Source organism: Lepidochelys olivacea (assembly GCF_965140295.1).
Source record: "Lepidochelys olivacea isolate rLepOli2 genome assembly, chromosome: 8".
NCBI classification, from domain to species: Eukaryota; Metazoa; Chordata; order Testudines; family Cheloniidae; genus Lepidochelys; species Lepidochelys olivacea.
Window position 1 is genome coordinate 31,267,413 of NC_140418.1, and position 16,825 is coordinate 31,284,237.

At 38.1% G+C, this 16,825-nt stretch overlaps 1 protein-coding gene across 1 annotated transcript in view; it reads left to right on the forward strand.

The window, feature by feature from the left end:
• Positions 1 to 16,825, forward strand: part of DOCK2 (dedicator of cytokinesis 2) — a 502,335-nt gene that overhangs the window by 404,792 nt on the left and 80,718 nt on the right. The window contains exons 31-32 of the mRNA XM_084636234.1: positions 16,306 to 16,406; positions 16,499 to 16,557. Of these exons, the coding sequence (XP_084492360.1) occupies positions 16,306 to 16,406; positions 16,499 to 16,557 (160 nt within the window). The remainder of the gene's footprint in view (positions 1 to 16,305; positions 16,407 to 16,498; positions 16,558 to 16,825) is intronic.

Sequence of the window (16,825 nt, forward strand, 5' to 3'; positions counted from 1 at the left end):
CTTTAGGTTCTAGCATTGTTGGGGAATGGTGTAGTCCATGGCTTATAAGTTATATTCAAGAGTATCTTGTCTGGTGAAAGTCAGTGAGAAGGTGTTGGCTCCATTATTTGAGTTGAGGGGCAAGATGACAGCATTTTGGAAAGACACAAATATTGAGCCCTGGTCCTTCATATAACACCAATCAAAGTTCTTGGAGTTTTGCATGAACAAGCACTGCAGAATTGAGCCTGGAACCAAATTTGATTTACACGCTATGTATTTGGGATCACTCAGTTGCCATGGAAATATAGGACAGATTTCAATGGAGAGGCATGCAATGTGCATTCCGCAAGAGAAGTAACAACACAACAGAGTTAGAAGAGGAGGGAAAGAATAATTGCAAATGGAAAGATGGAGTATATATCTTTATAGTGGCCAAGTTTGCTGATAACACAACATTGTCAGCCCCACAGCAAGCACACTATAGAGAAAACAAATTCAGTGTGGTTAGGATTGATTAGGTATATGAGAGGATCACAAAGTGCAGAGTGGGAGAGAGTGGGTACCAAAAATATTCATCAGACCTTAAGTCTAGAAACCAAACCTAGACAACATGACAAAGATTGTGAATATACATTAATTCTCTTTGTTCAGTATTGCAGTTAAAACTGGAAAGCAATGTCTTTATGCACAGAAATATGAGTTTCTGATAGAAGTCGTGGCATTATATAAATCACTACCCCTCTGAGTTTAGGAAAATGTATTCATTTTTGGCCTGTGTATTATTTGAGGTACACTAATGAGATGGGGGGGGAATCAACAAAGAACAAATCAAATGATTTGTTTTGAACATGGGGGAGGTATAACAGTTGAGGAAAGGTTACGTGGAATTGGCACTTACAAAGGGAGGCTAAAAGCAGAATCTTAGAGAATGGTATGGTATGACATGAAAGTAACTTGTCGGTTAGATGCAGAGATTGATAAATATATGACAATATATTTCATAACAGTGTTTTAATATTTTAACTTCTTGCTTGACTCTCCTGCATTTTGAATGTATGCATGAAATTCCTAGTAGAGCAGCTGTAAGCTGCACTGTACTCAGTGTCTATAATTTCTTCTTTTACATTGTTTTTTTTGGCCTTGGCATTCAGTTCTCCTTTTCTGTGATATGTAACTCCTGTGAATGAACTATTAAATCATTTTAAATGCCTGAAAAGGTACTTTAGTATCTTAAAAGAAAAGATGGATTTCATCTAACCAGTCTGAAAACAAAGTCATGGGCCGGATGGATATTAAAGAAACACATTTCAGGAAGAAATACATATCAAAGAAATTAGAGCTGGAAAACAGCCATTAGCTCAACCAGCTTGTTCTCATTTTCTTCACAAACAGTTGTTGAAATATAGAAATAAACTGGGTCTTGGGAGATGTGAATTCAATTCAGAGCTCTGCCACAGACTTTCCTTGTGACCTTGGGCAGATCATTTTGATTCTTCCATTCATCCAGTTCACGAGTGTTTGTTTTTATAGTGGGCGGATACAATCCACCTTTTCTTAAGATCTTAAATGCTATGTGGTCCACACTGTATGTTTGTTTGAACATGTTATGTCCACAAAAAAGCGACAGCGTTACTTTCTTCAGGGTGACTTGCAGTTTAGCCTGAACCAGTTTAGTGCCAATGTATATGGCACTAACAGATCAGGGGTTAATATCTTTTTCCTCAGCTCCATTTGTTCCATTTCCTCAGTTCCAAATTTGGATAGCAGTATTTCCCTACCATTGATGGCTTGGTCTAGACAGGACATCTTTCAGGATCAGAATGAAAACCCAGTGGTGGTACGGTAGATCCTGAGATCCCAGGAGATAGTTGGGGTGGCAGCCACCATGGTAAAGCTTGCTGCAGCAGTGGTTGACAGACAACACCTTTGTCTCTTTGATTCCCCCCCCCAAAGTCTTTTTAAGGACCCCAAAAGGTAGTGATGGATAGATTAGTGTATCCCTCATTATTTTTTTCACCAGTTAGATCTAATTTCTGGCACACCAATTTTGATTTCCATTTTCACATGTCTCCTGTTTACCAGGCATGATCTTAACACAGCCCTTGAGTTATACCAGGGGGCCTTTTTGTTTGGACTAATTCCGTTTTTCTTTCTCCCTTTTGCACCTTTTCTCATCAACATTTATTGTTATAGATTATTGTGACATTTTATAAACTGTCACTCGCTTCTCACAGTCGAGCTCACAATTAGGGTAAATACGTAGACCCAATTAATACAACTGTCCCCAAATTCAAGAGGCAGCTGCTCAGGTCTAAGAATGTAATGGGTTTGCTGCCTGGGTTCAGAGAGATCATTATAAACTTCCTGCTTCTGGTGTTTGGGTATGATGTAATGTGCTAATGTCATTCCCAGAGCAACACCATTAACTGTGGAGTTCTTTGGACATAGTTGGGAAAAATACAAGGAGGTATCTGACTCCATATACAAAACTAGTAACAGAAGAGTCCAAAACTGGATTGGAGATTAAATAATGTCTTGCAGAGCACAGTATTTGCTGTTCATTTTCTTGATACACACAGCCTACAATACTCTGTGCACTGCTTCCCTTTTAAAGCCTGAATTTCGCATCATATTTTGGTTGGAAGAGACAGAGGCTATGCACATCTTAGAAACTTCAGTAAAGACAAATGACTGACAGGCAGGACTGAGTGGAAGCTGAAATATATAAAGCCTTGTGTTTCCATTTCCCAACTGATTCCACAGATAGATCTTCCAGTATTTTCAGAGGTTGCAGGTCTAGCTCTTCTCGCAGTGTAATTCTCAAATATTTTCTTTGAATCTTCCCTATTGTCTCTTTCAAATACATGTTATAACTCTTTTATCATATCCCTTCATCTTCAAACTGAATATCAGCTAAACAAATAAATATAATGCAAAGTTATGTTTGCAAATGTATTCCCTCTCTAGATATGTCACTACTACAAAGTTTAACTGCCTCCATCCCCTTTTATCCTTTCACTGGCTTCCTCTTGCCTTCCACATCAGAATTAAGCTCCTTGTCTTCAAGGTCCATTGTACCTGCTCATTCCTCTACTCTCATCTTTTCACTTACCCATTGACCCACTCCAGCCACATGATCTTAACTTTTCTCTGGCTTTCATGCCTTTCCCCTTATTCCTCTTTTTACATGCAACCTCCTTTTTTTGGCTGGTTTGCAATGGCCCAACTTTCTCTTTCAAATTCATCCTTACTAAACTTCCACAAGGCCTATTAAACCTTGCCTTTCCCACCTCCCATTGAAGACTTTTTTTCAAACAGCCTCTGAAATATAATTCATAAAACATTAAAGCAAAGCATCAAGGTTGCACAGTTAGTCAAAGTCAAGGGATATAAATATAAGGTCCAGCATTAATAATCATGCATCCATGTTGCATAGACTGATTTGTATTCCTGCTTTTGTGGTTAAATGTGAAGCTTACTGTATTGCCCTCTATGTTGTAAAATGTTAACCCTGAAATACACAAAGTAGCTGAGTTGATGCTTGTATATGAAGGTTAACTGTTGTTTTACCTGAGCTGGTGAATGTGCAATTGTAATACTTCAGCTACACTGTTCTCCAAAAACGATTGGAGAAGAACCCCTGTGGTGGGGTAGCGGGTTGAGAGTGAGGTAGAACTGACCCTCCATGTGCAGAAGTTTTGTATTTTTAAAAATATTTATTATAAGAAACCTCCTGGCAGAGGCAATAGAAATAAAGGATGAAGCTACACATACAGAACCATCACAGGCACTTACAGGCCAGCTGTGACTGTTAATGAAATGTCTAATCTGGGCTAATTTTCAGATTTGAAATCCCCTTAGCCTTTTACCTCTCGGTCTAGATTGCATAGCCAGGACAGGTTTACTGCATCTGGATCTTTTGCTTTTCAGTTTAATCTTTTCTTGCCACAGTGGCCCACTAGCAGCATTAGTTCTAGCTGAGGAGGGTAGAGTTTAGAACCCCCTGCCTTTCTTCACATTTCCAAGTTTATTTTTAAAATTCACATTTGTGTCATACCTTGGTACTATATGGTACTGAGAGGACTTTTGTCATTTAATGTACACATTACCACAATGCACTAAACTCTTTCTACATATGATAACCCCGACAATATTTTCTTTTTCTGATCTTCAATTGTTAAGCATGGGATGAGAAGCCATTTATTAACCTGTGGAGTCCACCTAATTTGGCAATAACTGCAAACTGTCTTCGAAACGTAAACTTGTAGGTATGTTCTTGTTCTGTTTCTCCTGACAAAGAGTTTTCTAAAGTTGTAGCTCAGATGAGATTGTTATTTACTAGGTTTACACCAAACATAAAACCCTTGGCCAAATATGGTACATGTGGTAGCCTTTGCTCAGCAGTAATACAGAATAGCAGTTTAACTGCAAGTCAAGATGACAGTCTTATTGGCAGTTCTATGTAGGGGGATTCATACATTTGCCCTCATTTTGCTATAACCAATGCTGTCTTTCTTTCACTTCTTAAAGTAAATGGCAGTGAAACTTTATTTTGGTTTGCTATCCTGATATAGTTGTATTTAAAAATATTTTGATTATTCTAAAATCTTTTCCTCTTCTGAACTGGTAAAGGTAAAAATGGGTTGAATCGGTATCTTGGGTTTAAAATAGTGTCTTTCGTACTGGAGGATCTCAAAAGTGGTTCACAGCACCACAACAGCACAGTACCACTGACATGAGGACAGCTCTAGGAGGGGAGAGTGGCACACAGCTGGCACAACGGCACTGCACAACAGTGGAGGGGAGGAGAAATGACTAAAGACACCGGGACAAATTTGTACCCTTGAGATAAGTGCCATGGAAACTGTCATTTCCCTGCAGGTCTAAGAGGATACAGCTTAAGAACTCCTTCACGTTCATAAGGGTTTCATTAATAGAAAACAGCCTCAGAACTATCTCATCAACTAGGTATTTCTAATGTAGCCATCACTGTGATATATGAACACCAGCTGAGCTGCCAAACACCACTTTATTAAGGGAAGATTTTCCCTCTTTCTTGATGCTTTTAAAATGATCTCCCTTTCCTGAGGTAAAATTGTACAGTTTGTTTCAATAAGATACTTAAATCTCATTTTTAAAACAAATTCTTCTTCATTCTGACTATTAAGGCTTGAGGGTCCTGCAAACTCATTTATTTAATAAAGAATAATAATTTGCCATGGCAAGAGATCTCAGATGTGTTCAACACACCGTATTTTGCTGCTGGGTATCAAGAGTTAATTTTGTAAGATTTTGTCCATTTGAGATTTAGTGGATGGAAACTCATTGCTTAGTGTGTTCAGAAAGGGGCAAATCCCATCCATAGCAGCAGAGATTCCAAAATGCAGCAGAACCAATATGGTTCCTCTGCATGGTGGTAGAGGGATTTGGGAGTTAGGGCAGTTGCTGTTCACTCCAGCTCTGTAGAGGATCCTTGTGCATTTACATGCAACATGACTGTAGAAGAGGGGTAAGTAGTAAATGAGGTGAGCACTTGACAGTGTCTTGCGTTCCACCAGCCTTAAATCTGAAATAGCAACTTCAGAGCATATAATCTGCAGTTGCACACCCAACCTAGTGTTTTAGGTTCTCAACCTATTTACCATTGTGGGCTGCATATGCAGCTCTTTATGTATTATGTGGGCTGCATCCACACATTATATATACTACCTGTATGACCCTAAGAATGTCACATGTGCTGCCAGGATTTGATACATTGTTCTGTATTTCTGCAATATAAGTATCTATGGATATCTGTAAAATATTTTGCTATATTTACAGTAAATCTGACAGTCCCAAACTGCCTAATTTTGGACAGTTCGGGGACCGTTTAGTATTTCAGGTTTAGCTTCCAAACAATTCCAAAGGCAGTTGTAAAGTTGTATCGTAACTGTACAATCTTCTTTGATCAAACTCAAAATTGATTGAATTTTCTCCAATGGAATGGTCACTTACGTTGCTGTATCCACCAACAGGCAGTCTAAATATATTTAGCACAGCAAATATTTGTGTGTTCAAAACTGCCTTTATTTTACTCTAAAGAATGTTACAGCTAATTTATAACTGCTCAGCTGTTAGTGCTCTGAGTGAAGATTTCTAAGACAAGCAAATGTTTGATGGTAATAGAATTTTAGGAATGAGAAACATACATGAAAAGATATGGTAAAATGTTTTTTGTAGAAAAGAAGCAGAAACATGTTAAATACATTTAAATGTAAATCACCATTTCAGTAATTCATGACAAAATATTTTTACAGGACTACACAGTTAACAAAATATGTCTTAATAATAATCCTCAGTTTTACTATCTCATCTTTCTATATGTCTCAAGATCTAGGAGAGAGAGTTATTTTATTTTATTTAGGACCTGCTTCTTTCAGTCTCAGAAGTCATTTACTTTTTTTCTTTCTTCGTTTTTTAGAAGAACACAGTGTTTGGTTTTCCAGCTAAGTATTAATATGAAGAGAAAAATGAATACAGGAGTTTTAACTTCTATCATCTTCCCTTTTATTTCTATTTATTTTTATGTATCCCCTGCTAATGCACTGTTACATTTTACTTTTATAAACAATGGGCATTTAGAAATTGACATTTGCTTTTTTCTCCTGCTAGTCACTTATGTCAGCAGTCAGACATTATCTTGGGATAGGAGCACTGTCTCTGTCTGGATTTGATGTCACTGTCAATGCATGGCTCCATCACCTCAAGGTCGGGAAGGAGCCCTGTTATACGTAGTCATTACTTCTATTCAGTGACTGAACACATCAACATTATAATGCAGTCAACTTCCACACCACCCCAATGCCACTTCATTTCTTGAAATGACTTTATATTTGCAGCATTCTTTCTGTGGCCTTTCTGACTGAGGGTGACAGCTTCTGACATTTTAGGGACAGGAGAGATGGTGCTAATAGAAACCGTTTTGTTGTGTTATTTGTAGTGAAATATAAAGAAAAGCATCACCTACAAAACTGTCATGCAGGGTTCATCCCTGTTGACTCCTGTTTTGCCACTTAACAGCCCTTCTTATAGGACTTTGGGAAGGAAGTGACATGTATACTATTAGTAATTCTGTGCTCACTAGCTATAACCCTACTACAAGATTTTGTTAGAAAATATGCACCCAACCCCCACCCCTTAATGCCAGAATAGGTTCTCACTTCAAGGGAGATAAATACTGCATGTTTTTATATCTTTCTCTCATTTACTATTCACAGGTTTCAGAGTAGCAGCCGTGTTAGTCTGTATTCGCAAAAAGAAAAGGAGGACTTGTGGCACCTTAGAGACTAACCAATTTATTTGAGCATAAGCTTTCGTGAGCTACAGCTCACTTCATCGGATGCATTCAGTGGCTTAGTTATTAATTCTTGGAAGCTGAGTATTACTAACTCTTGGAACTAACTCGCTGAACCTCATGTTTTAGCATCAGCATAGCACAATGGCACAGCTTAAGATAAATGTCTATCTTAAAGATTCTGCTAAAATAACCCTCAACATATTATAGATATACTTAGTAACCAGGGTGTTTATGTACTGTAGTGAGTCTCTCTAACTGCAGGTGGTATGCTGTTGTTATCATTTAGTAGTATTTGTATTTCTGTAGGATCTGGTCATAGACCAGGATCGCTGCATTGCCAGTCCTCCTTTGTGAGTCTTCTGTGGCCAGAGTGGAAGGAAGTAGTCTCAGTTTGTTGTTCTACATTACTCTGGAACTCACATGTCCCTTATCATTCCTAAGGCCTTTGTCACATATGGATGGACATATATTTGTGTACCACTTTCACCTCATGTGGAAAAGTCTTATAAAGCTATATATGTAGGACACCAATGGCATTATATAGAAATGTAATAAAGTTCTAAGAAATTGCAATACCCTTTTAAAGGAAAGAATATTGCGTAGCTTTTATTTAATTATATTGCACATCTACAACTATTAAAACTTTGGGATGGTTAAAAAAATCTATAGAAACAGTATTATATTATGATTTTTCATGAGGGAATCATAACATTACCAGTCCTGTGCTTGCTGCTTCTTATGTGCCCTTCAGCCTGCTGTTGTAGTATTTTTGCACTTGCATTGCAATTTTGCAAATTGTGTTGATGTTAATGGCATCATTAGACATGAAGCAGACAGCAATGCAAAGGACTGGAAGAGGTCTACTTCATTGAATCTTTGAAGGCTTAAAAATTAACCAAACTGTTGTTGACCTACAATATGTGCTATGCTTCTTTAATAACCTTCTGTTTTCATTAACCATGAAACATTTCGGCTTAAGTACTATCTGCACAGATTCAGAAAAGCAAAGAAAATAACTTGGTCGAAATCCTGCAAGGTTTTGCTAATTGTTTCCTTTGAAAAGATGCTGAGTTCTGTCTACTATCAGTGACTTCAGTGAAACTTGGAAGTACTCAACAAGTCATAGGATTGAGCCCCAAAAGATTAACTTCTAACCTCTAGACTTTCTGAATGAGTTATGACTGGAAGGCAAAGTGAGTTTCTTTATCTCTGCCTATTTAAACTTTGCTTAACTAATAACAGAAGGCATATTATTTATAAAGCTAGAATTTCTGTTACATGAAATGAAGTACTCAGGGTCGTATGATAAAATGCTGACTGGATGCATGTTATAACCAAAATGAATCAGGATGGCTAATTAGGTGTATATGTATGCATGTCCTACGGCTGATTTGTATTGCAATTTGGTTACCCTTCCACACTATCTATCCCCTTTCTAGCCAGACTCTGGTGTCTTAGCCCATGTATGCATAATCAACAATTTAAGAATGCAGAGAATATTGTCATCATTAAAACTCCTCCTATATGTTTTTGCTGTTCTAGGACAGGTAATAACGTTCGTGTAATGTAGGTTGGTGACATTACTTTAGAGATTATAAAAATCTGCTCAAAGATATCAGAAAAATATTTTGAGACGCAACTGAAACTACATCTTTACAAGCCAACATTAATTACATTGTTAGCTTGTTTGCGAACAGATATTACTGTTTATAATATTGTACACAATGACTTTATCAACAATATTACCATATTTTAAATATATTATGGCCATCAAATATTGTTTGTATTAATTCATTGCTGTGGCTCAGGTATTAACTTGAAATGAATGTCATGGAGTTTTACACAGTCTAATTTAATGGAATTAAATGAATTATATCCATATCTTTTGTCAAGCAAGGCATAGAGGATAACCAGTGAATGGCAATGATATTGGCCTGTGGATATAAACAAAGTATCAAGATTCATTGTTTACATGATTGATGATGGCCTTATGTGAACTACTTACATAAAAGAAAAGGAGTACTTGTGACACTTTAGAGACTAACAAATCTATTTGAGCATAAGCTTTTGTGAGCTACAGCTTATGCTCAAATAAATTTGTTAGTCTCTAAGGTGCCACAGGTACTCCTTTTCTTTTTGCGAATACAGACAAACACGGCTGCTACTCTGATACTTACATAAAGTAGGTAGGGCATTTGTATGACTTACGCAGTCAGTAGAGACATCAAAACAAAACCAACATGACTTTCCCCCGTCCGTAGCTTTGGCAGGGGCACCAAGGATGAAAACCCACTCAGGTATCACAAGAGAAATGAGTCTCTAGATAGTATTTTAAGAAATTAAATTAATCAAGACAAACAGATGTAGGTTATTTTTATGAGGTACTAAGTACAATATTCAATTTAATGATATTTATACAGTCACTTTGTAAGTGACAAATCTGTGAGGATTGGCAATGGAGCATAATCTTTCACTTCATGTTATGGCCTATCTGTTCCATGAAATATTTAAGCTAGCATGAGCTCAAGAATGGCATTCCTGGCAGAGTGGAGGGGCAGCCAAGTAATGTAATAGGAGACAAGTGGATAAACCGAGAGAACAGAACTGTGAAGGGCCTGGAAGAAGAGGACAACAATCTTGAATGTGATATGGTAGAAAGCAGGAGCCAGTGGAGGAATTCAAAAATGGAGGAGGATACCAGGCTGGAAAGATTACTTTAGCATCTGCTGTTGAATGGATGTAGGGGGTGCTGTGTATGTCAAGGACATTGGAGAGGAGGAAGTTGCAGTATTGAGGATGGCAGGTGGTAAGAGCTCAACAACAACAAAAGCTGTGTGAATAATAACAAAAGGTTTGATTTTGAACATGTTCTAGAGGAAGAAGAATTTGGATACTGGCTGAATGGGTGAGGCAAAGGAGAGGAAGGGGTCAAACATGAAGCTCAGATGTTGTGCCTGCATGAAGAAATGGATGGTAGTGGTGTCAACAGTGTCCAGGATAGGAGAGGGGGATGTCTGAGAGGACATCGAAGGTGTTCATTTTTGGCATTGCTCCATTTAAATTGAAGATGAGACTTTATGGATGAGGATTCAGAGATTGAGCTGAGACACGACAAGTGTGGAAATAACTATTTGTGACTCATTGGCATAAAGATGGTAGCAGCATCCTAGTGAGCAGATGAAGTAATAGTGCCTATTGCAGCTAACTCGGTTTGGTCTCTTTCCCAGCAGACAAGTGTGCTTATCACCAAATCACCACTCTACTTGGCCCAAACAAGCAGCTGTAGTTTAGAGAACTTGATGTGAAACCAAAAATAAAAATACCTGGGTTCTCTTTCCAAGGCAACTCTTACCATTTACCACCTGTGAGACCCTGAGCAAGTCATGAGCTCCATTACCTCATGTTCAAAAATAAATAAATAAATAAAGGTTATCATGTTTACTAGCCTTTTGTAACACACTTTGGGATGTCTGGGTGAAAAACAGCTGCTTTAAGTGCACAGAGGTTGAAAGTCTCAGGGGAGAGACTAAGGATTGAACGTTCCAAAGAGTCAGGCCCCCTAAGTAGGCAAGGCAGCAAGTGGGAAGCTATTGCTGCTACTGTCCATCCTCTACCTGTTCAGTGAAAGTATAGTGGACGTGAGTTTCAAGAGTGCAACCTGGAACTTCTTATGAGCACTGTGTTCACACACAATTAATTAAAGCTTTCTGCAATTTGTACTTTCCTGCTTTTCAGTTCAAAATCAGAAATCCCATTAGATCATTTTGTCCCTTTTACTTGTCACTTCTAACCTGTTGCATTGTCTGTAGGTTTGAACTTTTCGCTCATATTTATTAAGCCCCATTTCTATGCTTATACCTCTGTTAGCCACTTGTATTTTTCTAGTGCAACATGTACAAGAGGTGGTGAAAAATGTAAATTATTTCTGTGAATATTGATTCAACTCTTTACATTAAGTTATTGGGGCCCTGTTTTTGCACTCCTTTTGCATTTGGTTTCTATCAGGAGTCTGACGATTGGCATATTCTTTGTATGAATATTTGTCCCAGTAATCTCCAAGTTAGAGGTTCAGTCTTTGCATAAACTGAATTTTAAATCTGCTCTCACTGACATTTACAACGAAAGTTCTTGCATGCTCATCCAATCAGAAAATGGAAATACTATATAATATATCTGACCAAAAACAGCTAAGCAATGCTGCTTGAACATCAATATTTGTGATAAATCCATAGAGTAAAAAAAATTGAAAAAATATTTAAAAAAAAATCCTGGCATTCACAATATTGCTTATGGCTAAAATCAAAGAATAAAATATTAATTGTAAATTATTCAGCTGTAACGGGTAAAAAGACAAATATATGTGAACATGGACAAAATTATTAGGAGCTAAAAATATATTGTGAATTAAACCAAAACCACTCCCTAAAATCGATCATAATCATAGAATGATTATTTAATGTGATCCTTTTCAGTTTTCTGTGACATCTAGACCTCTTTTGTTGTTATGGCTCATGATTACATGAAACATTTTATTTAAAAGATATGGCCCATTTCTCTACAAAATGTGTTCAAGAGCCCAATACACATTTGAAATTTGTTACATATTGATTCAGGTGCCACTGTCCTCTGCTCAATCCATAATGCACGAAGGAGCAAAGACAACTAAAAATGTCCATGTGAAATGGTGTAGTAGATTGAACACCTATAATTATTTCTGTTCTAAACTTTGATGTTCAGAGTTAATGTTTATTTTTGACTACATTAGTCAGAAACTTGGTAATCGAGTTTTCAATCCAAATGCTATTTTTCATGCAGAAAAAAAGCTAACCAGACTCTTTTCTATCCAATTTAAAATATGCTGCACATCTGCCATCATATTTAACCTTTCTTTCACTTATAAGTGAAAATCATAAATCAGTCAACATAAATCAATTTGCCATTCCCAATGTAATGTCAAAAAGAATCGGACTATTGGTCAGTGAGTCTAAGCAAGTAATTATGTAGCTACAAGGGAAAATGTGTGAACAGTGCAGGTAGGCATTAGAGAATGTGTGAGGCATTCATCAGTTTCAAAAGTTTGCGGGAAAAAGAGGAGCACCGTAACACCTTGCTGCTGTGTTTTCTCTTGCTGGCTAGCCTGATAGAATCAGAGAAGTCAAAACCAGCCAGATTTTCTACTCCTCATGAGATTGTTGGAAGCCTGTTGTGGTACCCTCCAGTTTCCAACTTGGCAATTGATGTGTATATATATATATTCATTCAAGTGTGGGTATAAATTCTGTGAATGCCTCTGTGTTCTACATAAATATGCTATGTGAACTTGCTCTCCAGTAAGTCCATTTAGTTTTTTTACCCATGCAGTTGTACTTCTAGGTTAGAGAAGTTCTGAGGAAGCATGGAACACTGCACTGGAAGTCATGCAGTGTGGGTTCTCTTCTTACCAGTGGGGTGTTTGACTTTTCTTTGCCTGCATTTCCCCATCTATAATATGGGGCCAATGCTATACCTTGCACAGTGTTGTGGGGCTTAATTCAGTGATTAAGAGCTTAAAGGTCCTTGACTAGCATATACTTTAGAAATGCAAAATACTGTGTTTCCTACACAGTGAATCACTTCAGGGGAGGATGGGATTGCATTTTACAAGTAGAGAAATTGAGGGAGAGACATTAGGAACTTATCCTAGGGGCTCAGTGTCAATCCTGGCATTAGAGATCATGCATCTCCAGACCTATTGGTGGGCAGGATTTCGTATGAGCAATTTCCACTTTCACCAATGTAATTTACCTGTTTATGGTATGTTTCACATTCATCAATAGATATAGAACCCCAAAGTCTTCAAAAGCAACAAAATGGTTCAAATTAATCAGTCAAATATTTTTAATAAGGCAAAAACTGGAGTTATTGACTGGAGTCCACTTCCTGGACACTACAGTGCTAATAAACAATGGTCACATAAACACCACCCTATACCGGAAACCTACTGACCGCTATTCCTACCTGCATGCCTCCAGCTTTCACCCTGACCACACCACACGATCCATCATCTACAGCCAAGCTCTGCGATACAACCGCATTTGCTCCAACCCCTCAGACAGAGACAAACACCTACAAGATCTCTGTCAAGCTTTCTTACAACTACAATACCCACCTGCAGAAGTAAAGAAACAGATTGATAGAGCCAGAAGAGTTCCCAGAAGTTACCGACTACAGGACAGGCCTAACAAAGAAAATAACAGAACGCCACGAGCCATCACCTTCAGCCCCCAACTAAAACCCCTCCAACGCATTATTAAGGATCTACAACCTATCCTAAAGGATGACCCAGCACTCTCACAAATCTTGGGAGACAGGCCAGTCCTTGCCTACAGACAGCCCCGCAACCTGAAGCAAATACTCACCAACAACCACATACCACACAACAGAACCAGTAACCCAGGAACTTATCCTTGCAACAAAGCCCGTTGCCAACTGTGTCCACATATCTATTCAGGGGACACCATTACAGGGCCTAATAACATCAGCCACACTATCAGAGGCTTGTTCACCTGCACATCCACCTATGTGATATATGCCATCATGTGCCAGCAATGCCCCTCTGCCATGTACATTGGTCAAACTGGACAGTCTCTACGTAAAAGAATAAATGGACACAAATCAGATGTCAAGAATTATAACATTCATAAACCAGTCGGAGAACACTTCAATCTCTCTGGTCACGCAATCACAGACATGAAGGTCGCTATCTTAAAACAAAAAAACTTCAAATCCAGACTCCAGCGAGAAACTGCTGAATTGGAATTCATTTGCAAATTGGATACTATTAATTTAGGCTTAAATAGAGACTGGGAGTGGCTAAGTCATTATGCAAGGTAGCCTGTTTCCTCTTGTTTTTTCCTACCCCCCCCCAGATGTTCTGGTTTAACTTGGATTTAAACTTGGAGAGTGGTCAGTTTGGATGAGCTATTACCAGCAGGAGAGTGAGTTTGTGTGTGTATGGGGGTGGGGGGGATGTGAGAAAACCTGGATTTGTGCAGGAAATAGCCCAACTTGATTATCATGCACATTGTGTAAAGAGTTGTCACTTTGGATGGGCTATCACCAGCAGGAGAGTGAATTTGTGTGGGGGGGTGGAGGGTGAGAAAACCTGGATTTGTGCTGGAAATGGCCCACCTGATGATCACTTTAGATAAGCTATTACCAGCAGGACAGTGGGGTGGGAGGGGGTATTGTTTCATATTCTCTGTGTATATATAAAGTCTGCTGCAGTTTCCACGGTATGCATCCGATGAAGTGAGCTGTAGCTCACGAAAGCTCATGCTCAAATAAATTGGTTAGTCTCTAAGGTGCCACAAGTACTCCTTTTCTTTTTGTGAATACAGACTAACACGGCTGTTACTCTGAACCTGAATAATATTTATCTTGGGGGGAAATGTCGTCAAGTATTCTGCATTGCTATATACTGTCAGAAATTAGATTGAGGTGTGATTTAAATACTGGTAACAGACAAGATGCTGTCCTGTGTTGTGTTAATATCCAAATGTAGGTTCCAATAAGATTCTGATTTGTCAGGATCAGTTTAGGACATCATTGAATTGTATAATGTGATCCAGGCCAAATGAAACCCTGGTGTAATTTGACTGAATTCTGTGGAGTTACACCAAGGATGAATATGATTTATGGATTGTAGATAGTTAAAACAGGACAGGAACAAAACCATTACTGTAGAGTCCTTCCATAAGGTTTTTTTAATAAGCAAAATCTGGAAAGGAAAACTGTAGAGAAGCTGTGGGGCACTAAGAAAGGAATATATTAATCTTAATGCAGCAGCTTTTTGACGCTGTAGAAAGGATTTGAAGATTTTGTTTACTACAGGAAATGTTCCCATTTTACTCTCTCTCTATATATATTTTGCTGGATGTTGGTATCTGTTCCAAATAATTTTAGGTTGTGCACAAAGAGCTCTTCAGATCTCAAAGGGTGAAACCCACTATGCTTTTAATGCTTACACGGTATGTAGGGTTTTTTTCAGGCCCTTTGCACCGCGGTGAGTTTCTCTCTATCTAACTGGTGGGGAATAGTTTGTAACAGTCACGTGCATTTTGTTTAATACTTCTAAATAAGTGCTGAATGCATTTACTATAGCATATACTAATCATCATCTTAAGCCATTTAGATATATTTAAACAACTTTTTTTTTAAAAAAGAAACCAATTAGAAGCATTTCTTACTATTTACAAGCCTTTTAAATTAGCATTTGCTTTAGCTTCTCCTGGGCTGGCCAGCCATTCTTCCAGTAGGAAAACTCTCATACCGCTGCAATATATAATCCTTTATCATTAAAGCATGTGGCAGAATTTCCCAGTATTTCATTTTGGTTAGCAAGAGAACAAACCAATCTGCTATTAGCAATAAGGAAGGATTTCACACTTAAAATATAGGGGTTATTCTCCTCTCAGTGTGTGTTAATGACTCATCATTAATGGGAGGTACACAGGACCGTATTTTGCCCTTGTTTCATGTGCAGAATTCCCTTCAGAATAAATGGGAGTTTTGCACAAAAACTGCAGTTGGAGTATGGCACAAAGAGGCCAGGCCTTTAAGGAGACAATCAAATATGGCATAAATACATTGGATGCCTCAGGATCTGGTGAGTAGTGGGATGTACTGTATTTTAACCAGCCCTGCTGTGGTTTGTGGTTTATTGTTATTACCTAATGATCCCCACATGAATCTCCATTAGCACTATTTATTCAAATTCTGTTAAGAGCAAATGCAGACCAGTGGTTATAAAACCCCATCTCTCTTGCCTTTATGCTAATTGTGTAGTAGTAATGACAGACAACTCTGCATAATATTAAAACCTCATGCTGCTTTCATCATTTTCCTTCATCAATCAAGGTTTATTTCATCAAGGTTTACACATGTTTTTAATATTACTTCTCATGTTAGTTCAAAACCATTATAACTTCCTAATATTCAATTTACAGCTGTGGAACAACTATTTTCATCTGGCAGTGGCTTTTATTACCCAGGATTCTCTGCAACTAGAACATTTCTCCCATGCAAAGTACAATAAGATCCTGAATAAGTAAGTATAATTTCAATATCTTAGATGATATTTTCTTTACTTTCATAATAAAATGTCAGTAAAACCAGTGGTTTTTCCCTTTTCTCTTCTAGATATGGGGATATGAGATGTTTAATTGGCTTTGCTATCCGTGACATGTGGTACAAACTTGGTGAGTAACTATACAGTCTCAAGCACATCTGTACCTATAGTGCTCCTCCCCTCCCGCCCCCCCCCCCCGCCCTCCTTCTTGGAAAGAGTCTGTGACATGATTCAGGAATTTTAAATAGATCTGATTTTCAGACTGTCAGATGTTCTTCCTTTGGCAGCCCAAGGAATTATCCAAAAGCTTATCCAGTGATTTTAATATTTTAGAGGACATTGACACATGAGGAAGATTTCTCTGCTAGTTGAACTTTGTTCACAAATCCCTAGACAGA